Here is a 24,063-nt window from a genome sequence, read left to right as displayed (position 1 = left end):
GAATAAAAGAGAGACTGTATGCTACATTTTGTGTCTCTGCTGTCATCATTCATGGCCAACTTGCAGGGAAACAACTTATTAAATGTTCCCCTCTCATCAGTCATTGACGTTTCAGGTCCACATGAGGGGCTCCTTCACTAATTCCTCCATGTAAAAAAACAGTCCACACACTATGCACCTCTGTTCAAAGGCTTGAGTGGAAATATTTGGTCGATGCTTTCTTTGGCTCTGGTGGCCCTTGGCCTTCAGCTTGTTCATCTGTGAAACGACAACTTCACCTTAGACGGGAAAACTGAGGTACTGGTTTGTTGGCTTGCCGGACAAACAGTTAATACAGTGTCTCTGTTTGAGGAAGGTAATTCATTGGTTGGAAAATTCCAGGGTCACAGGTAATGACAGCGTCCTTGGCCCCTGCTCTACTCTTTGATGTAAAAAAGGTGCAGTCAAGACCTTGTTTGAAATTAAAGTGACATTAAATTATGCATTTAATGAAGTCTTTATTTACTCAAAGTAATATTTTGTACACTACATTTATGGGACAAGCAGTTAGTCACACTTTCCTATTCTCTGTTGAAACACAAAAATAGCCCATTAATGTTGAATGCACTGCCATAAAACACAGACATGGTGTTCAGAGTCAAACACATGTCAAATATTTGTACTGGATTTCATAAAACACTGGTATTTCCTGGAATTTTCCATCCAAAGATCTCTGGCATCTCCACAGAAATTCTTGTGAAACATTACAAAACACACTACAGCGGTGTGGCGACGGCTTCTTTTTAAAACCAAATGCAGCTTGCTTGGGGTCCATTCTGAAGAAAGCTGTCATTAAGCCGCAGTGTAAAAATAGTAATTACATCGACAGCAAAGGTTTTCGTTACTCAAGCAAGGAGGTTGCATGCCTGTTCAAAATTTTTGTACAAATGCCGGGATTTTCCAATGGCTTCGCCTGTCGTCTGTGATGATATGGGTTTTGTTTAACATCTGGTTCTATGACTGATTCAAATTCCTTCAGTGAGCCGATTGTGGTTGTTTATGAATACTTGAATAACCTTTGGGGGATGAGACAGGTTTGCCACAATGGCCCGGTCAATGTATAAAGAAGAATTTAATTAATGGGTCAGGGTTTTGTTGATTATTTGCACATGAAAAATGTTTCCTATCTCAAACACAGAGGATCTTGTTTTTTTTCTACACAAGCATGGCCACATAAAGAAATGACTTAACGGCTACTGCTGAGTTGGTAGTTGGGCTCAACAAACTGCTGCCACTGCTCTGCCCTTCGAGACCGTTTGTTTTAACACCGTTGGGTCAACATATCTTTACTGTGACTGGACCGAAGGAACGGATGCATCCAACGCTCGGCATTGAACAAAGTTTGCTTTTAGGTTGTATTTGTGTCATTTACGACCCCCAGGGAAGCAAAGTTTGGCTGATGGATTGTGTGCATAGGCCACGGCCGTCCCTCCCACCCTCCCTTCCTCACTTGAAACAGCTGATTTATGTCTTGTCCAGGACACTTGTGCACTGCGGCTGGAATGCAGAGAATGTCAAAGACCCCTCCTCTGCATGTCCCCGCTACACGCAAACAAATGGTGCAGGCGCCGGCTGAAGACCCACCGGTGCTCCCACTGCAGGGCAAGGAGGCAGAATGTAAGGAATGTTAGAGGACAGAAAATAAATTCATTCTGTCCTTCTGTCAATCTACTTCTTTCCCAACTCCGTATGTTTCTAATATCCCCTTGTGTGCTTCTTGTTTTTCAACTTCTCACTTGTATTCTAATTGTCAGCCTTTTTATTGTGGTGCATTCTCACATTTGCGGTTATAAAGTGGACATGATCCAAAACAAAAAACATTTTATTTGTGTTGAAATCCAAAAACACAATATGCATAATACTCATGTCATAGAAAAGGGCAGATAATGAAGAGACAAAATCAAAGAGTGCTTTGTTTAAACCCACATAAAACAGTGTTTGACACTCGAATCTGAAAAAAGAAAAACATGTTGCATATAGGTATTTAAAAAATTGTCAACTTGAAGGGTCTCCAGCATACCCGTGACCCGAGTCAGAATAAGCGGTGCAGATGTATGGATGAAGGCACAATACTGTCACTCTCAGTACTACATGCATATGAACATGCCGGCATGGCCAAAAAAAATTATAATAATAACACTCCATAGAAGCCAAAATACATGTAAGTTTTGATAATGAAAACATAGGCAGCTCTGTCTAACATAGCTCACATACAGTAGTCCTTTGTCTCCTCCTTGCTAGAGGCTGATCATTGGATCGTTCCCTTTCTCCTCCAAGGGCCTCAGTGCAGCTCAAGGCCTGCTTTTCACTGCGGGTTTATCCATTATGTTGAGCACATCATCCAGAATGGATGGGCCCAGATCAAGTTCAAGGGAGAACAGGGACCCTGTGATCCGGGTAAGGGACTCCTGTGATGTGCTCTTCTCTTTGGAAAACTCAAAGTCAAAATCCCCGACGCGGCCTTCCTCCACCCCGCTGTCTCTATCCACCCACTCTCCATTGCACTTGGAGAGCTCTTGCTTGAATTCCAGGTTAATGTTTTTGCAAAAATGTCCTAATCCGTTGCTCTTGCTCTCAGTGAGACTTGTGTTGTCATTGTTCATTTTGGCATTGTAGTCGTCTTTTGCATAACTTTCAAAGCTATCACCGCTTGTATTGCTGTGAAGGCTTCCATTAGCTTTGTAGCTGGTGTCGCTATGTCCATTAATGTAATAAGAAGATTTTTTCTCAATCCTGCTCTCTTTTTTGTTCGCTACGTTGGTCTGGATAACTGCTTTCGTGTTGGGCTTTTTCATGTTCTCCAGAAGATCCAAAAGGACGTCAGGCTTTGACTGGATGTCTCTAAAGTGAGGCGAGGCTTTGCTACTGAAGTTGTCCATTGAGTGCATCAAAGCATCCATCTGCAGGATCTCCACATCGTCAATACTGTCAGGTTTCACGGGGGACGTAGGCCTTATTATGTCCCCTAGAGGTTGGGGGGGCATTGAGAATACAGTCGAGGAGATCAATGGTAGCGTAAGTGCTTGACAGCCGCCAATGGTCGGGAGGGAGATGGCATTCTTAAGAACAGGTGACGGGGTCTCCGCAAAGGAAGCGTCGCCTGTACTGTTCGCTCGCAGAAACTCACTTTGGACGCCATACTGAGGTCGGAAATCTCCCTTCCCCGGCAAGAGCTCATACTTTCCTTGGAGGAAGGACATGTCTCCAAATGCATCTCTCTCTCCACCTCTGCCGATGTGAATGGTGTGGCGAAAATCGCCGAGTGGCGGACTGATCATGTCTGGTGACAAAATATCGCGCAGGCGACATTTTTTCCCTTTCTTACTGTTGGTAGGTTTCAGGTATATTGGTGCTTTTGCTGGCATGGCTGTGACGTCAGGGTTCAGGTCGTAGTAGGAGAAATTCTACAACTTGAGAATCTTGAGTTACATTCTCAGTATGACGTTGTTCATGCAGCTATCACCAGTCTTTCAACAACTGTCGCACAGAACAGGCGATGGGAATCCAGTGAGCACTGTTGTCTGAAATCAAAGAGAAGCACAGAGAAAGTCAGCATTTTTTTTTGTTTGAAATAAACTCAACAATTTCAAGCCTCTTATAAAATGTGTTGCGCTACTTATGCTTTATAGCAATTTTCTTTCTGCTGACTCTGTGTCCAGGGGCATGTCACCACCACCTAGTTTGCTTTTCAAACAACAAAAAGAGGGCCTAACTGGCGCATTTTTTTTATTGGCCTATGAGGCCGATCCCAAGCGACTCTGCTCGAAAGCAATTGCCCAGGCAAACACATTAAGAAAGTCAGAGTATGTTGATATAGCACGGTACTTTTGCTCAATAGAACATTAAAGGCAGTAATGACAACAACACGACACAGTCAAAGAAATGCAGTTGGGATCCTGAAAGAAAGAATAAACATTTCATTGCTCAACTTGAATCCACTGCCCTTAAAAGCCTGAAGAGCAGAGGAGGATGAATGCATCTTTTTTCACGTGAGCCTCCTTTGGTCTGCACCACTGTGGATGTGCTAATGTAGAACAGCTGGCCCACAGATTGGGAGAGGGGTTGTAAAAGGGGAACTTTAATAGGATCAGTGGAGGGCACCCTGCTTTTGAGAAAGCGCTACTGCGCACGCACGCACATGATGGACAAGAGCGGAGAAAAAGATTCAAGGGTTTTAGGGGGATTGGTGGGAGCCATATAATAAGGGCAAGTGGATTTTAAAAAAGAAGGCGATGCAGATTTGTCAAGAGAAGTGATTTAGCTTTGATAAGCACAAGATTGACTTTAATTGAAAAAGCGCAAACCCCATCAGAATGAGTCAACATTATTAAGAGGTACTCATTTTGATGAAGTTACTGATTGCTTTCTGCTCTCTCTGAGGCTTTTCCATTACTGACAAACCAGAGAATGTCGCCACAAGCTTAGTGTGGAATGAACTCTGTAAAAAAAAAAAAAAAAAAAAAAGGATGAGGCCACATTTGGTTTGGCTGATATAGTGAGACATTGTTAAGACGAAACACTGGAGCGGAGAAAGGGGTAGATTCAGTCTCTCACTCTCTTTGAGTGCACGCGTGCGTGCGATGAGTGGCAATCGAGAGAGCTTGCCCATTTATAGACATTTACTTATGAGGCCTGTCAGCAGTTAACATCTGACAGTACATCACTGAAAACGGTCAGGTTTAGTTTAAAAAAAAACCCGAAAACACAAGGTAAAAGGGAAAAAAAAAACATCCACATTCCTGCTACAGTGCACGCCACAGATATACTGCATCAACCTTATCAAAGACACTTTTGGCAGGCTATGTTTATTCAGCATACACATTAGTGCGGAGCCAGAAAGACCGGCGGCACTCGCTGGGACTTGAAACTGCTGCTCAGACATTTATAACATGGAGTCCAGTGTTTCCTAGAAGTGCTGTTGAAAGTGTGGATATGATGTACTACACAAAAGAGAGAATTTGAACTTTGGGGAAGGTCATGTTGACTCAAACTTTACCAAGCAATTTCTGTACTGTAGATATATGCAGAAAGGTGATGACAAGCACTGTGTGGTGAACAACAACACTGCTCAATGGTTCTTGTGTACTGGACATGCTTGACTGCGCTTTTGACTGATAGCAGATTTGAATGTACGCCATGTGTGAGAGCTCGACCATGTTTGTTTGCCCTGAGTTTTGTACAAACAAAGAAGAGGGAGGGACAAGAGGACAGACTGTTCGATGAAAATGAGCACATGATCCGTGACTTCTTTAGTTCATACTTTCCATTAAGGTTTTCATTCTCATCTTCACAGTGTTTGTGCCCACTCGCCTTGTCCATTCTCTGCTGTGGCCACAGGCCAAGACACAACAATGGTGCGCGAGTCGCCTCAATTTTGTCCCTTTGCGACCAAGGACAACAAACGGGAGATTATGCTTCATAAGATTGTCCTGTATGATTACGTTGTAGTCTTTATTTAGAATGGTCTTTTTTCTGATAATGGTGTCCGGAATGGGTTGATGCTGATAATCTTAAATATCAAACGTGTTCACTATTTACAACCAAAAGTCTTCATGTATGGGGAAATCTGAGGATTCCCAAATCATAAAGTGACCTGTCTGAGGAACAAGCAAAATGAAAACAAACATGTTGTATTCCCATGATGATCATATCCCCTGCCATTAGCTTAATTTGAGAACTCACCTTTAGCTTGTTCAGTAGACTATCAAGGATTTTTCCAAAATGTTTTCTTTGTTTAGTCTGGGATTTTTCATAAGAAATCCACTCTACGTTTCGGCCGTTCGGGACGAAAGTGTTCACTACAGTTATTTTCATCTTTTAGGCAAAGTCCATCACCGACATTCATTCAGTCATTCTGACTTTGAGCAGGAATCTTGAATCATGAATTTGATCCTGGAGCCACCCAATCACATGGCACTCATAAAGAAAGAACCAATCACACTCACCTATGGACAATCTTCAGTGAACCTTGCATGCATGGATTACTCCGATCCCACCCACACATGTGCAGGGAGAACGCGCAAAGCCCACACTGGCCACAGCAGCCAGAGCTGGGATTTGAACCACATCCTCTGAACTATGAGGCGAATGTGCTCTCATCACCATTAAAATCGGCGCCCATCACAAGACTCTATCTGCTTGAGAACATTCTGAGCTTCAGGAGCTCCATCCGGAAGTTTCTTCTATTTCACATTCAACCATAACCACTAATTACATTGATCATAACACCCTCAATTGCTAATTTCAGCTCTACTGCAAGAAAATATCAACATCGTCATTGATTACTCGACTCCTAGATGAATTTCACCGTTATAGTTGTCGACAAAAAAAATCTTTCCACCCCTACTCTGCGATGTAGTCCAAGACAAGCAATAAGTTCGAAAAAGAAAGCCAACTTTAATTGAAGATTTTTCGCGCTACCATTTTAGTTTCCATCTAAAATGAACTGAACTGTTTCTCAATTCATTCTAACCATGACAGTTGAAGTACTTGAGGCCCAGGAGGCTAAACATTTGCTCCAATCTAAAAGCGGCGTCCTGTGGACTAACTCTGGCTGCATGCTTTAAGCATTTTGCAAAGCCTCTACCATGCTAGCTATCTAACAAAGAACTGCAAAGAACCCTGACCTCAACCCTATCAAACACCTGTGAGTTGAACTAGAAGTATAGGAAGAGCCAGGCCTTCTCTTCCAAGGGCAGAGACTTCTGACCTCCCGATTGTTGAACACAAATTCTGTCTTTATGGAAGAAGGGAATTGTTCTAGCCAGGTGTGCCAATAACTCATCATTATTGGTTAGCCAGATGAAATGGCAAAATGCTCTGGCTTGCATGGACCTAACATGGTAGTATCACTTGAAGGCCATCCCTTATGCATCCTATCCAAGGTCAACATTTGTGGCCTTTGAGGAGTCAGCTGGTGTGGTGAAAGCCTGAGGGCATGACCTTCACATCAGACATCCTGCTGGTCGCTCATTTTGGCTTATATGGAAAACATGAGAGGAATTCCAGAGGCCACACGCAAATTACTGGGAAAAGAAATCATGCAGCTTTTGGCTGCTGCTGCCAACACACCTGCATGAGGTGTGGTGAGGTGAAACTGAGCTCACTGGGGATGATTCACACATTCAGAGAATCTCAGGAATCAGAGCAATGCTCACCAGGCTCGTTCAGGGTTAACAATAATTGACCTGAAAGTGCAACAGTTCATGGTACGCAAAAATAGGATAATGTTTGCTCTTCAAATTAATCTAGAGTTTATAGAGCACTCCGATAAGACACAAAGCCAGGCACAGATTTGCACCCTGCTTTTGGTACTTGTTCAAACAGGGCTAGTGTTGCACGTGTTGACCACTCCGAGCCAAGCAGTGCTGCCACAACAGAATGCGGTCACGGTTTTCATTTATACCTCTGGGGAAGTTGGAATCTGATGGCACCCCTTCCTAAATATACTTGCATGAGAATTCATCCAGCACGATAAACCAGAGTGTCATTGGGTCAACAACAGCTAGCTGGGTGGGCATGGAGGGATCTGGATCCATTCCAAGCTCTTTAAATACTGAGCTTTGCTTCATCAGTCCCCGCTTGGGGACTTACTTATTAGCATGGGGGCATAAAAAGGAGCAAGGTGTTGAAAGATTTTGGCGTCTGGCATTCAACGTGTGGCTCGTGATTTGTGTGGGCATTCAGGGCAAGTCACGTGCAATACAAATGGGTCACTATATTATTAGTGGTGCAACCCTATGACAACATTTCATATTCCCGGTGGCACCACATCCAATAAGACGAGCAGCTGTTCAAAATATGACCTGCATGTGACTTCCCTATTTGTCCAAAATAGAAGTTATGCCCCCCACTAAATATTCCTCTTGGTGATTGGATTAATGTGCTGATAGGGTTAATTATTGTCAGACAGTATAAAAGAGCACTTTAAATTACTGGCTTTGCTTTGGTGTCTTTGAACAGTTGAAAGAGCTCCTTCTACTTCAAGTGAAAATAGTAGCCTCAGAATAGTCTGAAGTGTTTGTTTCATAAAAAAAAAAAAAAAAAGGCTCAATTATAGGCAAAGGCCTTACTTGTGAGGGGCCGTGGTGGCAGTGTGAATAGCAGGGTGGGGTGTTTGTTCTGTCTATCTTGCTCCCCTTTTGCTCCCATCTTGTCAAGATTAGCCTTGGTGTGTGATAAGTAGGAAATCCAAAAGCACACAAAACATCACACGGATTCACACATAAACTAATTAGAAATGGGTTCTTTCTTTCAATTTATCTGTTGAATATCCTCTAATGTAAAGTGATAAAGATAAAGCCAGCGTTGCTTTTTATTATAGATAAGGGGTCTGCAACCCATGGCTCCAGAGCCAAATGTGGCTCTTAGATCCCTCTGCTGTGGCTCTCTGTGACGTTGGAAAATAATGGATACTTTATTTCAATTTAAATTACAGTAGTTTGTTTATTTTCTGAATTTTATTGCAAATATAAAGATTATGGTGGTAAAACAGTTGTAGATATTTCATTTTTTAATTAAAATATTTGTTACAAGTGTGTAAAACATAACGCAAAGATTTATTCGCTACTACACATTTGACCCCCGATAGTTAAACCATAAATCCAAGAAAAGAAAAGTTTCTGAAAAAGCAGAATGCTTAATTTTTATGCTACATTAACTATATTAAAAAGAATCATCACGCACATAGCCTCACAGCTGGCAATCCTTAGTTAAGCTGAAAGTGAGGTTTTACAGCCCTGATATGTCGCCGCTATATGCTGAGATTCACGAGCAAAAATTACATTAATCCGGTAAAATAAAAATTTTACTAGGCTATTATTTTGAAAATAAATTACATTAAGTGAAATAGTCTAAAACTCATTTGGACAGCTTACTGCACGATCCACAAGTGATGAAATTATTGCGTTTGTAGCAATTTTGGTTTATATTTTCGGGTGGCTACAGATGGATCATTTAAGACTGACTTTCATTTTATGAATGAGAGGAAGACTGACTTGTCAAAGGATATTTTATAATTTTTTTTAACATTTTATTTTCAGTAAATGCATTATCCTCACTTTAGACATCAAAGAGGTTGTGTGAGTCGTAGAGTTTTTTTATTTCCTGTAGGAGACTGTCAAAATGGCTCTTAAAATTAAAGGTTGCCAACTCCTGCAACTGATGTCCATGCCTCACTCTAGATGTATAGCGGGACTACCCTTGATGGAGCATATTATTTTGCTATTGGCAGTCAAGAGTCTGACCTTAAGAACCTGCTTTACACAGCTTGCAATGAGTCACACGTGTCAATTCAAGTCAACAATCTGCTTAAGAGATTTGCTGAAAATGTCAAAAAAATAAATAAATAAATAAATTGGACACCTACAAATTGTAGAAGCCTGCACACCACATCTACATTATGACATTCAGCGATTTGAAGATAGATGGAAAAAAAGCACTTGTGCTCACTCACCTTCTCAGTAAAGATTGAGCCTCCCAAGGTAGAGCACTTTCCTTGCTCTGCTGGCTTCTTTTATGTCTTGAAGACACTGCCTTGCCTCAGCTTTCTGCCTCAGGGCTGCACTTCTGTCGATGGGGACGCCTGCTGGACAGCTGTTTTTGAATTGCTCTCCGGCTCCTGTTCCTCTCTGAAGTCTCCTCCTATACCTCCCTCACACCCTTCCTCCCTCCTCCTCTTCTCACACGCTTCTCATTACTCTCCCTCCCTCTCCTCTCTCTCTCTCTCTCTCTCTCTCTCTCTCTCTCTCTCTCTCTCTCTCACTGCTGAGATTCTTTCATGTTATTGCTTCTCTGTGAAATGTTGGAGCTGTAATAATCACAAGCTTTAGCTCTGCAACCAACAGCATGTGGATGTCTCGCTACATGATATGAGGGAGAGCATGCGTCTTTAAGCTCACCCGCCCTCATTTTATCTCTCTGCCTGTTTAAATGCTCACATCTGATAAGAGCTATTCTGTAAATTCAGTGGACAGCCTGCAGACATTTGACTAGATTGGACTATTTCTTAGCGTCTTTATTCTTATCTGTCTGCCAGATGCATGCTTTGCCAAAACACCATCACGCATTTCCTGTTAGAATACTGTATTTGACTAAATATACAGCATACCCGCATGCACTGAAGCTATAAGTTGCAGCAGGCTGGTGCGACAGTGTGAGTCGGCTAATTGCAGCAGAAGACTGCAGCAATGCAGTATCTGCAGAGGACATGTAGGTCACAGGACAGCACTTCAGCCACGCTAGTTTCTTGCCACATGCATTGAATGTAGAGGACCTCTTGAAAATAATGATGTGTCCGATTTTTACGAGACTAAAATCTCATCACCTTGGTAACCAGTGCAGCTCACAGACTCACAAGTGCTGAGTACAGCAATGAGGCATTTTTTTAAACATCTCGCAGTGTCAGTCAAAATTGCATGTTGTTTTTTTTTTAACATAGTCACAGCTGAATTTTTCATTTGGATTTGTTTCATTCCCAGTACACTGCACAAGTGTACCTATACGTATCTGACAAATTGTTGCGTAACATGTACTCACAAGCAATAATGGTACTTAAACAATATTGCTTCACTGTCATTCACATGATGCAGTACATCCTTAGGCAAACACACTCCCTCACCTCCTTAGTGATAGATTTGCTCTTTCTTTTCCACCCTACTCTATCTTCGATGAGCAAAGTCTATTAGGAATGACAAAATACTTGTACAGGCCATATGACAGAGAACAGTTGTGAATGAAGCCCTTGAGTGAATAGTTACGCCTTCCCCAATGATGTCATCATAGTACCCATGGTCAGCACATGATCTGTGGGTGGAACACTCAACACTGTCTTTTCATTCATTCATCATGCAGTACTCGCAAAAAAGATCACACTCTATCACTCTCTTTCCATGTTTAGTTTTTGTTCCTCAAGATAGATAACAAGAAACTTCAAAAATGAATTAACATGCTTTGAAATTAAATCAATCTTATCTTTAAGGATGTATTTATAATTGGCGGATTGGGGACATTCTGTAACTCAAGGGTTCTTTCTATACATTTAGTAAAAAACTGTTGAAAAGTTGGGAAGATTTTATATTAAGTGCACACTAATAAGCATTAACTGAGCATTTGTAAATACTTAAGTCCTCATTTATAAAGCATGTCTCTCTAACCATTTCAATTTAGTTAGTAAATACCTTACTGTAACGTATTTTCCATCCTTATTTTGGAAGGTACCACCTGATATTTCTTTCCTGCTACCCAACTACTGTAAACAGCATGCATGCTGTTACACGCTGAATAATTTTGCAGTTTAGTGCGATGTGAATCTCAGCATTACCGTTGTTCTATCAATAGCGTTTATCTAAATGCCAAAAGAAAACACTTGGAATTATGTCATATTAATAAGGTATTTACAAACTGTATGCAAATAAACATTCATGTCATAAAGATGCTTTATAAATGATAACTTCAGTATTTACAAATGCTTATCTAGTGCTTCTTAGTGTGTACTTATAAAGTGTTACCAAAAAGTCTTGCAATTACATGAAACTGATACTATGGCAGAAAAGCGGAATTGATTAAATTTATAGAATAGGTTTACTTCTTGCTCTTAATCTCTGTTGTAGTTTGGGTATCTAATTTGTAGTTTTATAACAAAAAGCGTCCACTTCAGGTACATTAATGACAAAAACCTAATTACTGTGTGATATAATTCGCTTATCATATTAATTTAATTGTGGTGATATATATATTTTATGTTATAACCACATGGCAAGATTTTGAGTCAAAACATTAAAACATTTTCATATGTTCTCTTCTGGCTTGAAATGGAACAGGAAACCTGTAAAACAATATATGAAATACTATAACTATATTACTATATAAATATATATATATATATGTATATATATATATATATATATATATATATGTACATATATATATATATATATATATATATATATACAAAAAGGTGTTAAATACTGAAAACTTTTCATTTTACTGCATTCCAAAAGATTGCGATAATTTCACTGAGAAATAGTCTTTCCTTCCCCGTATCAGAGTGCTACGAGGTGTGTGCTACGGGAATGAATAATGTCCATAATTTCGCCATAACTGTATGTCACATGGACCCATAAAGAATTATTAATATTAAACTTTAACACCTATGATTAGGACAATTGTTGATTATCTGTTGCATACTAGCAACTAGCATGCATGCATGCTAACAACAACTTATTTGTGTGTTTTTGGAAGGCATTTTTTTCCCTCACATTTCTCTAATTCAGGAGAACTCAACAATGAAGCTCTCTACTCGCTATGTCTAAATTGTTCCACTGAAGTCACAGACACACAACACATTGACTCAGGTCTAATAAATGTAGAAGCATTTAAGTGTAGACATCTTTTTTTTCTTTCTTTCAATCACTGAGGTGACTTGAAAAGGTACAACAATGTGCGGTTGATGACACGCTGACAGATTTAATTTTAATCACGTTACCGTCTGACTCATTTGACACATCAGCTGACTACACCCTTCCTCCTCCAGTTGCAACCATACTTGTTCACACCCCTTACGGTGCAAGCTTCATCAGTATCACTTCTTGTCTTAGGAAAACAATGTGGGTGAGGTGTTTTCTCACACAGTCAGATATTTGGAAATGTGCCTTATTGTTAGGCTAAGTTGTGTTTCATATGAAGTACTGACGGATGGACAGATATTATACTGTGTTGGTGTTTTATTAATGGCATCCATTACTGGTGCAGCTATTTTCTGGGCCAAGTGACATCATGTAATATCATCTCATAAATTATAATGCTATGGTGATGGTCATTTAGAAAGGTTCTTTTCCAAAGGGAATGACTTTAAAATAAGAAAAAAAAGCATATCTTGCAATAACAACTCAGTTCCTCGTTCATTCCGGAGACCAGAGGCCATTGCATTTGTCAACGTGCATGCAATTGTAAAACTTGGCGCCACATGCTAACAGTTTTGTCTGCAACTCAACCATTTATTGACTTGTTAACACATTCTCCTTTTTTCATTAAAAACATCATTACCCGGGGAGAATTCTGATGCTAAGGGCATTGCACAGATCCTTACTGGATGAGTTGCCGTGTGGATGAGACGGCCTTGTGGGAAGTCTAAGCACTGTCTTGCTCTGTGGCTATATCCCAAAATGTATCCCGTACATGTGCGTGTGAGTACATGAGCATGTGAGATTATTCATGGGAGTCATTGCAGTAGACCACATGCACCAAAGTTAGCGCCTTCACTTGGGTGTCTATTTCAGCCATGGAACCAGGCCAAAGGTGAAAAGGTGGAGATCGCAATGGCAAGAACATTTTAATTCATGGTATTTATTTTCCAGACAAATTGGCTGCCATAAATTTCAAAATTTATTTTAATTCAAGACCATGTCGTCCATGTTTACACACTTTTGACAAATGCAACAAACCTATCTAACTAATACTGCTTATCTTATTCAGGGTCACAGGGCAGCTCTTGGTCTCTATGTCAATAAAAGGCTAACAATCAATGAAACCAATTGATCAATTTGTTTTTCCACTGACTGCAGACCTTTGACATTTTGTAACTCTATGTCCAACAGCAACAATTTAGGGAAAGACGAGTGTATGTCTTCGGAATAATTGACACACAACAATAGACATTTTACACTTTCACATTCACATCCTCAATTAAGTTTGTAGTTTTTTTTAATGAAACTCCTGCACCCAAGGAAAAATAATCTATCAGAGACAGAAGGCACGACCGACGAGGTGTCAATCCTTTGCCTTGCATTACCGGGCACACTTGTAGCTGGTCACCTACTCAATCTGGCATTTTTGCTCTAACAATGTGGAAATATCTACCTAGGGGAAAAAACACCCATTCCTAATTTCCTAACAACCGAGCATAAAAATAGCAAGAAGAAGCAGGGCGAAGGGAGCTCTCATCACCTCCTTTCAAATGTTTAATCGATTGTACATTCCAAAAAAAACCACACAAACTCTAACCATTAAATGTAGTGTTATAGATATGTCAAATTGTTCAGCCCGACCATATACATTGTGAATTCAAGCTGAGATGTTAAACGGGAGGAAGAGAGATGTACAGTATTTCTGTAGACTGGTAAAATAACATACTGTAAGTTATATACTCTGGCCATTTCATACATACATGGTTATGGACATCTGCTTTTAGAGGACATGCAAACTCTGCATAAAAAGGCGCATATTTATCTTATTTGAACTTGGATTCTCATTTATATGAGGCAACCAACAGTTGCTTAAGCCATCTTGGACTTGGTTGTATGCCCGTTTTACATTCACAGAGTGTTATCAGCAATGTCCATCAGCTTTTTTTCAGGACTTTCTGTGCTGTATATATTGACTCGTGTTAGTGCACCCTAAGTGTGTGTAAGTATTTTTTTTCCTGGAGTCTGTTCAGGGAGTATTTTGTTTCCCTCTCAAAGAAGAATTAATTCATATATTTATTGAATCTTCACCATGAAACAACTGACTTGGGTGGTCGTTTGAGAAATATACAAAAATCCAATTTGAATAACACAGATTAACCCTTGGAATGCATGATACATAACACTATGCTGATAATCTACGAGAACATTCTTTCCAAAACTGGGGTGGGGGGTAAAAAAAAAAAACTCTCTTGTCTAACCAATTTGAGGCAGTCAATGGCTGTCATGCATCCTTAGAAAGAGAAATGAGTGATACACAACTTGATTGTTTATCCACCAGAATTTTGCTCCATGTGTCTCAGGTTGCTGTGAAGTAATGAATGTGTGGTTGTGACCATCCACAACAAAAGTGTTATTATGTCCATGAGAATTAGTAGACCGCCGGGCTCGCCTATATCACAGTGGGATGACTACAGCAAAAACCCATCAAGCCTCGCCCTGACCACCCGGAGGCATGCACCAAGGCTCGAAATAAGAGGTTTCGCATTGTAGTTTGGGAGGGAAAATTTCAATTATGCACCTCAAACTCATTAAAATGCAAAACTGCAAATGGTTTGGCGTTTATGCGCATAAGCCGAAGCTGCCAAACGTTAATCAATGAATGAATGCTAACAACACTTCAAGATGGTTCTGAATATTAAAAAAAAAGAAAAATTGCATAAAACTTTGACGTACGTCCATTTGTATATTTTGATAGTGATTATACTTTGCAATTCACAGGCTTGCGTTGATAATCACACTGAGGTCATGTCAGCCGACTTAGGACGTCAAGCCAAGCTATACTTTCGGTATGCCTATGCTCTGTCTTGATGTAAATACGTAGTGACGTCGTCGTTTACGCACTTGAAAATGAAAGCATCCTACTGGAACTTGTCTGTGATGTGAAAACTTGTTTCGAACTATTTGTAACTTGTTTTTACCAAGCCAGTTCTTTAATAAGTGTTAAAACAATCCCAACTTTTGAGGTTAATAAATGAATGAAGTCCATCATGATGAATCACACTACTATTTTGCTGGAAATTGAACCACTGAAAATGTTTCCTATTCACACGTTGAAGAAATAAAATGATGTGGTTTATATAATAAAGTAATTTAAAAACTAAAAATAAGGTGGTTAATTTTAAAGTGGTACATATTAAGGAAAATATATATTTTACCTGAATACACAATTATTCTATTGAATTTTCTATAAGACACGCGAAGACAGAAATATTTGATATTTGCATTTACATTGAACATTGTCTCGTTATATTGTCATATTTTTATAATATAATAAAACCCTTTCTTCAGGTCTATGGGATTCACCTACAAAACATGCTACTCAAAATAAGTAATTCACTCCTCAAATGAAGCCAATGAATAGCAAAATTGCTCGCCTTTCATATTATTATTATTAATTGCGCATGTCTATTGTTTGTGCATTTCTAAATATTGTTTAATTAATTGCTTTTGAAAGATTCATTAGAAAACCATGAGAAATTACCAACAGTTCTGTAGTGTTCCTTTTCTTTGAAAGATGCCACTGTGATGAGTTTGGTAGATTGAAACTCTTTGCCCCGTGGCAATGTCTGTTCTTGCTTACTGAAGTATCTCACACCCTTGGAACATAATCGACCGTGAAAGAATCTGGAGAATGTACACAGCAGACGTTATGCAATGTTCCTTTGGTGTGAGGGAGAAGTCAAGTCATCGAAGTTTGTATGTAATTATCAAACAATTGCAACTAGCACAAAACCTTTGACGTTTCGCAAGTGATGATGGAGAACACGAATCTCTGTGTGATACAAATAAAGTACAAGAGTTAAGAGAAATCTGGTGTATATTACACGACAATTACTTGCATATTTGCAAAGGAAATAACCACAGCCCAGAACACATTGCTATCTGTTTACCCATAATCTTCCCAAATGATCACTTCCTGTTTTTCTGTTTAATTTAGGCATGGGGCGATAGTTGGTTGAAATACAAACAAGCGCTCATGTGAACCAAAACTAATTATTTCTCCAGAATAATTTGTCTAAATTAGAATAACCCCTTAATGCTTATTTTTAGAGTTTGTGTGATCGGTTCCTGGCCCTCGTGATCATGTCGACGTGTCCTTGAGCAAAATGCTAAACCGCAAGTTGCTCCTGATGCTTCGTCTTCAGTAGCTGAATGTGACATCAGTGTGACGTGCTTATAGTGCCTTAATACGTGGAAAAGCGTGGTACGCCATTCACCATGCATTTGTTACATCACCCCTTTACTAATGCTGCCAATGCTAATACTATTTTTTTTACCAGAAGACCGTATTCTCCGTTGATCTATTTTAAGGATGCCAGACCATTCAGCAGTGTTTTTTTGCAAGGCTCAGTGGTAACTTAAGCAGGGTGTTTTGTTCTGAGATGATGTGCTAAAGATGTACAGCTGATCTGGTACAATATTTGAATTTGTCTTTGCAAAATATGTCAATTAATTTTGATTTAAATCCAACTGAGTTAACTGAGTTGAAATATTTAATCCCGTTAAAATAAAAAAAAATAATAATCCTGAATTAACGCTTTAATTTTGACACTCCTAAATTTTATACATGCAATTTAAGTACATTTTCTTTCAAATCTGCAATGAGTACACTGGAATGAATACAGTATACATGCGTGGAACTAAATCAATGATAATAATAATGTGGTATTAGTCTTTGTGGACTCTAAGGGTATTCTCCAACTATGTGGATCAGAGATAATCTAAGTTGGCTGCGTTTCATGTGCCTTAAATCGAATCATGTGCAAATTGATTTCCAGCCGAGACCATGGAACATATGGTGAGATTATCTTGAAGAGCTAAATGTATTAAACACATTCGAGGGATCCAGCTGCTGTTGCTTGTGTTAATCTTGGCAACTGCTTAAGTGTACAATTTGAACTTGAAGGGAGAAATTTCTTATATAGGATTCTTATTCATTGTATTGTCAGAGCAATGCCACTCTCTCCACTTCCAATATTCCAATATATTTTTTAATTGAATTGATTCGTCTTTTCAGTTTTGTTGTAGTTATGAACAATGAGCATGCACAATGAGACCATTTTCCAAATAAATACTGTGGATCTTGCTGATCTAAACCAATTCGCTCATTCTCATGGCTGTGCTCAGCAAAACATAGCAGCAAAATTTGACTGTGTAAGTCATCATATGCCCAATAGTCTGTTCAATCATTAAATTACTCAGAAACATGAAACCATGAACACTGTATATGAATTTCTTGGGACATTCTTAAATATTCATGAAATGGAGCTACTACCACAGTACTCTACTATCCTCCATTTTCTGCTCGAAGGAAGAGAGTGTTTGAACAGTGTGTGATGACATCACATGGGATCCGTGCAGAGGATGAGACATTTGCACCGTTTCTGCCCTCGCTACATTGCAACAGAAAATATCTGCTGTGACTTGAACCAAAATCTATGGTCAAACTGTGATGTATATATATATATATATATATATATATATATATATATATATATATATATATATAGGGCAGTCTCTATATTGGTGTCCTACACCAAGGGTTAAATCAAGTGGGCAGACACACGGCTTATATTTCTTATTTGGAGCCACGACTGTCTGTCAATCAGAGCCTTCAGCTACTGTTACTGGATCAGGAGTCACAGAAGGACAAGACACCAGAGAGCATGATGAATGTCAACGCAATTTTTACATTTCAAAGTGGAGCCACATGTTTTAGTCACTTAATTATGAGAAGTGGACCTTGTAGCGATGCACTGTAGAGTGCATGTGTTCAGTGGCGGTGAGCGAGAAAGAGGGAGTTGAAGGGAGGGAACCATGTGAGTCAGAGACGGACTTTTGGTTTAAATTGATTCTTTGCCACTATGTGGTTAATACAACTCATATGTCCTTTTTTGGTGAACACTGCATATTTATTCAACACAGATATACTGTAAGAAAGAAAGGTCAAATTAGGCCTATCCGCCGCAATTTTAGGAATTTCTATGCCCCTTATTAAATTGTTTTGAATTCGTGTTTCCCGCTGGGGCAGTTTGCTGACACATTCACATGTTAAACTTGAGGAATGCTTTATATTTTTGGACTCGCTCATTATGGCTTTAGTCTTAATCAGCTCCACATAATCTTGTGATAAGCAACAGTAAAACCACAGGAATGTCAGTGTTATCCTTAAAAGTCCATTTTTCTCTGATGTCTGATGGCTTGCGTGTATTTTATATTTCGTCAGAGAAAAGTATTACATTACTCATCTTTTACTTTGATGACATATCTTGATCTAAATGCTTCCCAAGTATTAATTTTACACTGCAATAGTGGAAGGAAGAGAGTAAAACATTTCTTCTACCCAATTTGCCTCCTTTCCATGAATATTTTGTAATACTGTATAGGTGGCTGTGTGCACGTAACACAAAGGGAGTGAGAGAAAATGTAAGAAGACAAAAATAGTCAAGGGTGTGTAGGGATTGCGCTGACCACCGGCATGCTTATGAGGAAGCAGCCTCCACTCCGCAGGCCAACGAACGGTTGAAAGACACTCCACAGCGTCGCACTCAGCAGTACAAATGCAAGTCTGCTGTCCCTCCCCACCCTCAGCTATTCTAGGCACCGTGCTGGCTTTCACTCAGTAACCACATGCAAAAAAACAGAGAAGGAACTACAGGAAAAATTGCAGCTTTTGCAGATGAGGGGAGATACGCATTGTTGAGTGTTGTTTTGTCAGCATGTCTTTTTTGGAATTATGTCAAGGTCTGTTGTGATCCCTTTCGGAGGTTATAGTTTATTAGTTTGTAGACAGTGTTGGGAAAGTTACCCCCAAAATGAAATGTTTTTCTTATTACTTACTACATTTGAAAGTAATAAATTTCTTTACAATATTACTGCTGGGTAGAGTAATAAGTTACTTATTACCAGAGCTGGGCAGTCCGTCCCGGGGTCCGGAAAGGTCCGACTGTCCAGCCCGGCTGGACGCCCATTTTTGGGGTGGGGGTGTCAAATTTTAAAGAAAACGTTCGATTAACAAAGGCAGGAGGTTGATTTTTTTTAACTCATGTGTGTGATGAACCTACTTGCAAAATGGACAAACGACAAAAATTGCCTCTGAACGCATCAATAGTGCCACTACCAACCTTTTGTGTATGAAGAGACGTGAGACAGCAGTGTGCGTTCAAGCGTGCCTGTATTTCCTTTTTCTGACATCACGTAACATCCACCTCCCTCCTGGTACTGCGGCATACGTTTACAAAAGAGGGGGTGGCAAAGTCATCCTAATTGTTAAAATAATCTAAGATTGACACCTAATAATTTAAGAAATTAAGTGGACGGCAATATCGTAGTTTAGTTGTGCCATACCATTCCCCTTTTTGGATAATGTGGTGAGTGGTGCTGCTGTGGATGCTCTATTCAATGTTTTTGAAAATCTAACCATGCTTTAAATTTTTCCATAACTTTATCCCTGACCAGTCTGGCGAGTTCCTTGATCTGTATGATACTGTTGCTCAGTTGTGTTCTACAACAAAACGTTGCAGCCTTCACAGAACAGCACAGTTGCTTCAGTGTGTTTATAATAAAAATGACACTGTGGAAGACTTTACTAATTAGGCTACATCGGAAGGCAATTGATTGCACTTGGATTGCACTGAAGGGTATCACAATACAGGAGCCTGAACACAAAAGCACCCCACACATTTCAGACATATATTCCATTGAATTTTGAAAAACAGATCATCATCGTTCCACTTTGCAATTCTGTGATACTTTATGCTGTTGTATTACATACAATTCTAAAAAATGCTGTAATTCTGATTTGAAGTTTATAAAATGTGGAAAAGTTCAATGGGTAAGACTATCACTGTACTTGAGCATGTTTTGTTCAAGCAGGAAGAGGTCAAAACGTATTATTTGGGTGCCCCCTGCTGGTTGATTTGCGGAATGGCGGATTTCTGCTCCACTAGTTTAAATATAGTCTTTATCTACAGTGTAATATCCATCCATCTTTTTTCTATACCACTTACTCTCATTAGATTTTTTTCTGTGAGCTGGAGCCTATCCAAGGTGACTGGGAAAGAGGAGCAGAGGTTCACACTGCTCAAGGGGGTATGCCCAGCAAAGACGGCAACCACGGTAAAAAAATTATTTTAATAATAATTAATAATCCCTTTATTAGTCCCACAATGGGGAAATTCGAGATTCGAACCCAGGCCTCCTGGGGAGACTGGGTCCTGAACGCGGCGCCTTAGACCACTCGGCCATCCTGGCAGCCCAAGACAGGAAAGCTTTAATACATTAAGCGATTGTAGCAGATCATGCAACTCAATAAAGCAACAACAAATCTGGTTGAGAGGTTGAATTAACTAGTTAAAGTAAGTAAAGGGAAAAAGAGAATATCAAAGAAAGCCCAAAATGGTTTGAGGGTGGGAGGTACCGCCAGTGTGTCCCTGGTTTTGCTCTCTCTGGAGTGTAAGGGAACTCTGCACTGGTTGCCAACAAATTGCAACTCACATATTAACAAACAACTTACTTACAGGGGCCTATAATGATTCAAACCGGGGAAAAACTTTGCTGCTTGAACTTTGCCATAGAGTACAAGTATAATAGAATACGCTGTTTACTGAAAATTGGGAACAGCAGAACTTGTCCAAAGCAGAGATTATTTATTATCAGTGTGATCTGTGTCCTTGTCATAGTTAGATGGTTATTGATTGGTGGATTGGTCTGATGAGAATGCGCCAAAGGCCTTGCAAAAATGATTTCCCAAAATATAACACAAACTATGTATCGTAAGGTGATGTCAGTGGATGAGAAGAGAACCCTGCGAATCCCGTCAGGTGCGCTACTGTAATTATGTTAGCCCACACATTCCATTCGAACGATGAATCTCTTCTTCCTAAAATATCATCAACAAACATATCGCCGACCCCATGCCGTAACCTTTTTCAAGGTAAAGACAATTGTACATCGGACGAGCACTCAGCTGTCTTCCTAACATGATTTCAATTTCATTAATTTTTTTATTTATTTTTAATGACATAGTTACATGTTGTTGTTGTGAACCTACTGAATTCCAAAAATAGATTAAGGAGTGGACTTGAAATGGTGAAATGAACATTCATTTTATGGGCAACAGCTGTGGTGGACATTCCTGCATTGGAATACTCTATGTGTTTCCTTACCAATACCAGTTAGAAGGACTGTTTCAGCAATGGCATTTTATTGACTTAATGAAAAATGATAGAAGTCTTGAATTTATATCGCTTTTTTTCCCACCAGGTTTAATTTTTGGGCTTTTCATGGTAGGAAGTAAAGACGATGACATGAACCACTCTGCCATCTTCATATATAGTCTGTAACTGTTTTTTTGCAGTCCCAATGTGATACTCGGGTTATGGCTGTGCAGTGTGTTTGAGTTTCCTGTTAAACTTGATACGGAACTTGAAGCAACAAACAGTATCTTGGATAGTCTTGGGTGTGGCTCCAGAGTCCATGGGGGAGCTCCTGTGATTGTAATTGTTCAGAACATAGGGTACACAAGTACCCTAATGCTATATCACCACCAAGCAATACCAAAGTAACCAGCTTTCATATGACATACAACTATACTATACTTTTACTCTAATCTACAGTATGCTTTAATGTTCCACAAGTAATATTTTGGAAATGTATACATTATTTTTTTTTTAATCATAATCAAAACAGGAATGAGCAATTCAGTATCACACACCAGAGGGCAGTGAGTGTCACTAATTCAAAACCACATTTAAACAAGTTAATAAGGAAGTGTGCATGTGTGCTCATGGGACTTTACTTTAAATAGTAAAGGCCATGCCTGCTGAACAAATCACATCCCTTACCCAAAGTAGGCTGAGGCTATGAATTAACTATGTTGAATGAAGTGTACCTGTCAAACAGCAAAACCAATGAGCACATTTTCTCTCCTACTGACTTGCACATTCTGGTTTTGCACATTCTGGACAAAGCTAGTTTCTATATGGAAATTTCATTTAGCCACTTGTGGACTATTTGAAGCAATATAAAGAACACTAAAACGAAAATAATGAATGGCATTTTAATGGCTGAACAGCCTCCATTTCTATTTGCTGTTCACTTTCTCGTCATTCCATCATCAACTCTCCCTTCTTGGTTCTTCTGTGTTGACTCGAGAATTCCCATGTATTCGGTACCACCGTGTTCAAGCCACCCAAAGTAGGTTTCGCTTTGTCCCTGTTTGTAATGTTTGGAACTGGTTGCCTGTTAATCTTCTTGGCAGCCTGTACCATTGGATATTTAATCATTTAACTATGACCTTAAGTTTAATCTGTACTTTGTATCTGACCAGCTATTGTGCATTTTAATGAATTCCCTTATTTTTCCATGACTCGTATGCATGACGAGTACAAAGATATATGCATGCGGTTAGTCCGTTTCAATCACAGTCAAGAGGTTGTGGGTTTGAATCTCCGCTGGAGCGTCTCTGTGTGGAGTTGCAATATTTTCCCCGTTCTTGTGTTTTCTCTGGGCATTTGGGCTTCCTCCCACATTCTCAAAGCATCCAAGTTAGGTTAACTAAAGACTCTAAATTTCCACATAGATGTGAATGTGTGTGGACGAATGCTTATTTCTGTATGTGTTTGGCCTGCCCAATTCAGGGTGTATGCCACCTACCCAAAAAGTCAACACAAACAGTTCTTGGCACCAGCTCACCCTGCCCCTGAACAGAAAGTATAAAAAAGTATTTAAAAAAATATACTGATACCTAGTCATGGGGAAAAAAATTGTACCAGCCATCAATGGCTAGTTCTTGCAAATTATTGTTGTTACTGTATATAAGTAACAAATTCAAATCAGTTTTAGTTTTGTTTTTGTTGCATGTGTGTGGGATGATGATAAACTTCCAGTGTTGACAATACTTATCTGGTGACTTTGACCCAAATGACAAGGCCGCGACTGTATATCATTATCACCACATCTATGCCTGCAGGACGTTCTTCTTTTGTCCCCACATCAATTCAAGGATTTCAGCGGGGTTGGTTCTTGTTCGCTGCTGGCAGAATGCAGGTTGTGGGCAAAGGAACATTGATGTGTTCAAAGTGCTCTGTGGAAAATGGCCGTCGCATAATAAAAGAACTTCACTCTACATTACTATGAGTCAATCGTTTATATTTAATGATAAAGTGCTTTCGAGATGTGGAATATATACAATACTGTTATAAGACGTTACTCAATAAAGTCACAGATCTTGTTTACTGGTGTAGTGGTACATTTGGCTGATTTGTGTGCGGGCAGCGTGGGTTTGGTTCCCACTTGGTGACAGCGTCTATGTCTACCCTGTGACTGGCTGGGGACCAGTTCAGGGTGTAGTGTGCCTTTCTCCCGTAGTCTGCTGGGATAGGCTACAGCACCCTCCCGCAACCCTGTACAGGATAAGTGGTGTGGATAATGACATGAAATCTTGTTTGCTTTCTTTTCATGAAAAAGCTCCTAAACGGAAGCTTAATATTCAACCAACCCTTGTGTTCAGTGAAAGCTATTTATAACTCTTAAATCAACCTTACTGAACAGGACTGTC

At 39.6% G+C, this 24,063-nt stretch overlaps 1 protein-coding gene across 1 annotated transcript; it reads right to left on the bottom strand.

Annotated features, from left to right (window-relative positions):
• Positions 1 to 1,605: 1,605 nt before the first annotated feature.
• Positions 1,606 to 9,705, bottom strand: cdc42ep3 (CDC42 effector protein (Rho GTPase binding) 3). The gene is made up of 2 exons (XM_088305019.1): positions 9,494 to 9,705; positions 1,606 to 3,560 (listed from the first exon to the last, which is right to left on the bottom strand). Exon 2 carries the CDS (start codon positions 3,402 to 3,404, stop codon positions 2,331 to 2,333), a length of 1,074 nt encoding a protein of 357 aa, XP_088161145.1. The 5' UTR covers positions 3,405 to 3,560; positions 9,494 to 9,705; the 3' UTR covers positions 1,606 to 2,330.
• Positions 9,706 to 24,063: the final 14,358 nt, after the last annotated feature.

This window comes from Idiotropiscis lumnitzeri, chromosome 9 (genome assembly GCF_059441095.1).
Source record: "Idiotropiscis lumnitzeri isolate Australia: NSW breed Sydney's pygmy pipehorse chromosome 9, RoL_Ilum_1.0, whole genome shotgun sequence".
In the NCBI taxonomy this organism is placed as follows: Eukaryota; Metazoa; Chordata; class Actinopteri; order Syngnathiformes; family Syngnathidae; genus Idiotropiscis; species Idiotropiscis lumnitzeri.
Note: the sequence above shows the minus strand (reverse complement) of the source record. Positions and strands in the feature narration are given on the sequence as shown.

Bases quoted from the DNA above. Each gene is read 5' to 3' on its own strand.
- cdc42ep3 (XM_088305019.1), bottom strand. From the start codon at position 3,404: ATGCCAGCAAAAGCACCAATATACCTGAAACCTACCAACAGTAAGAAA.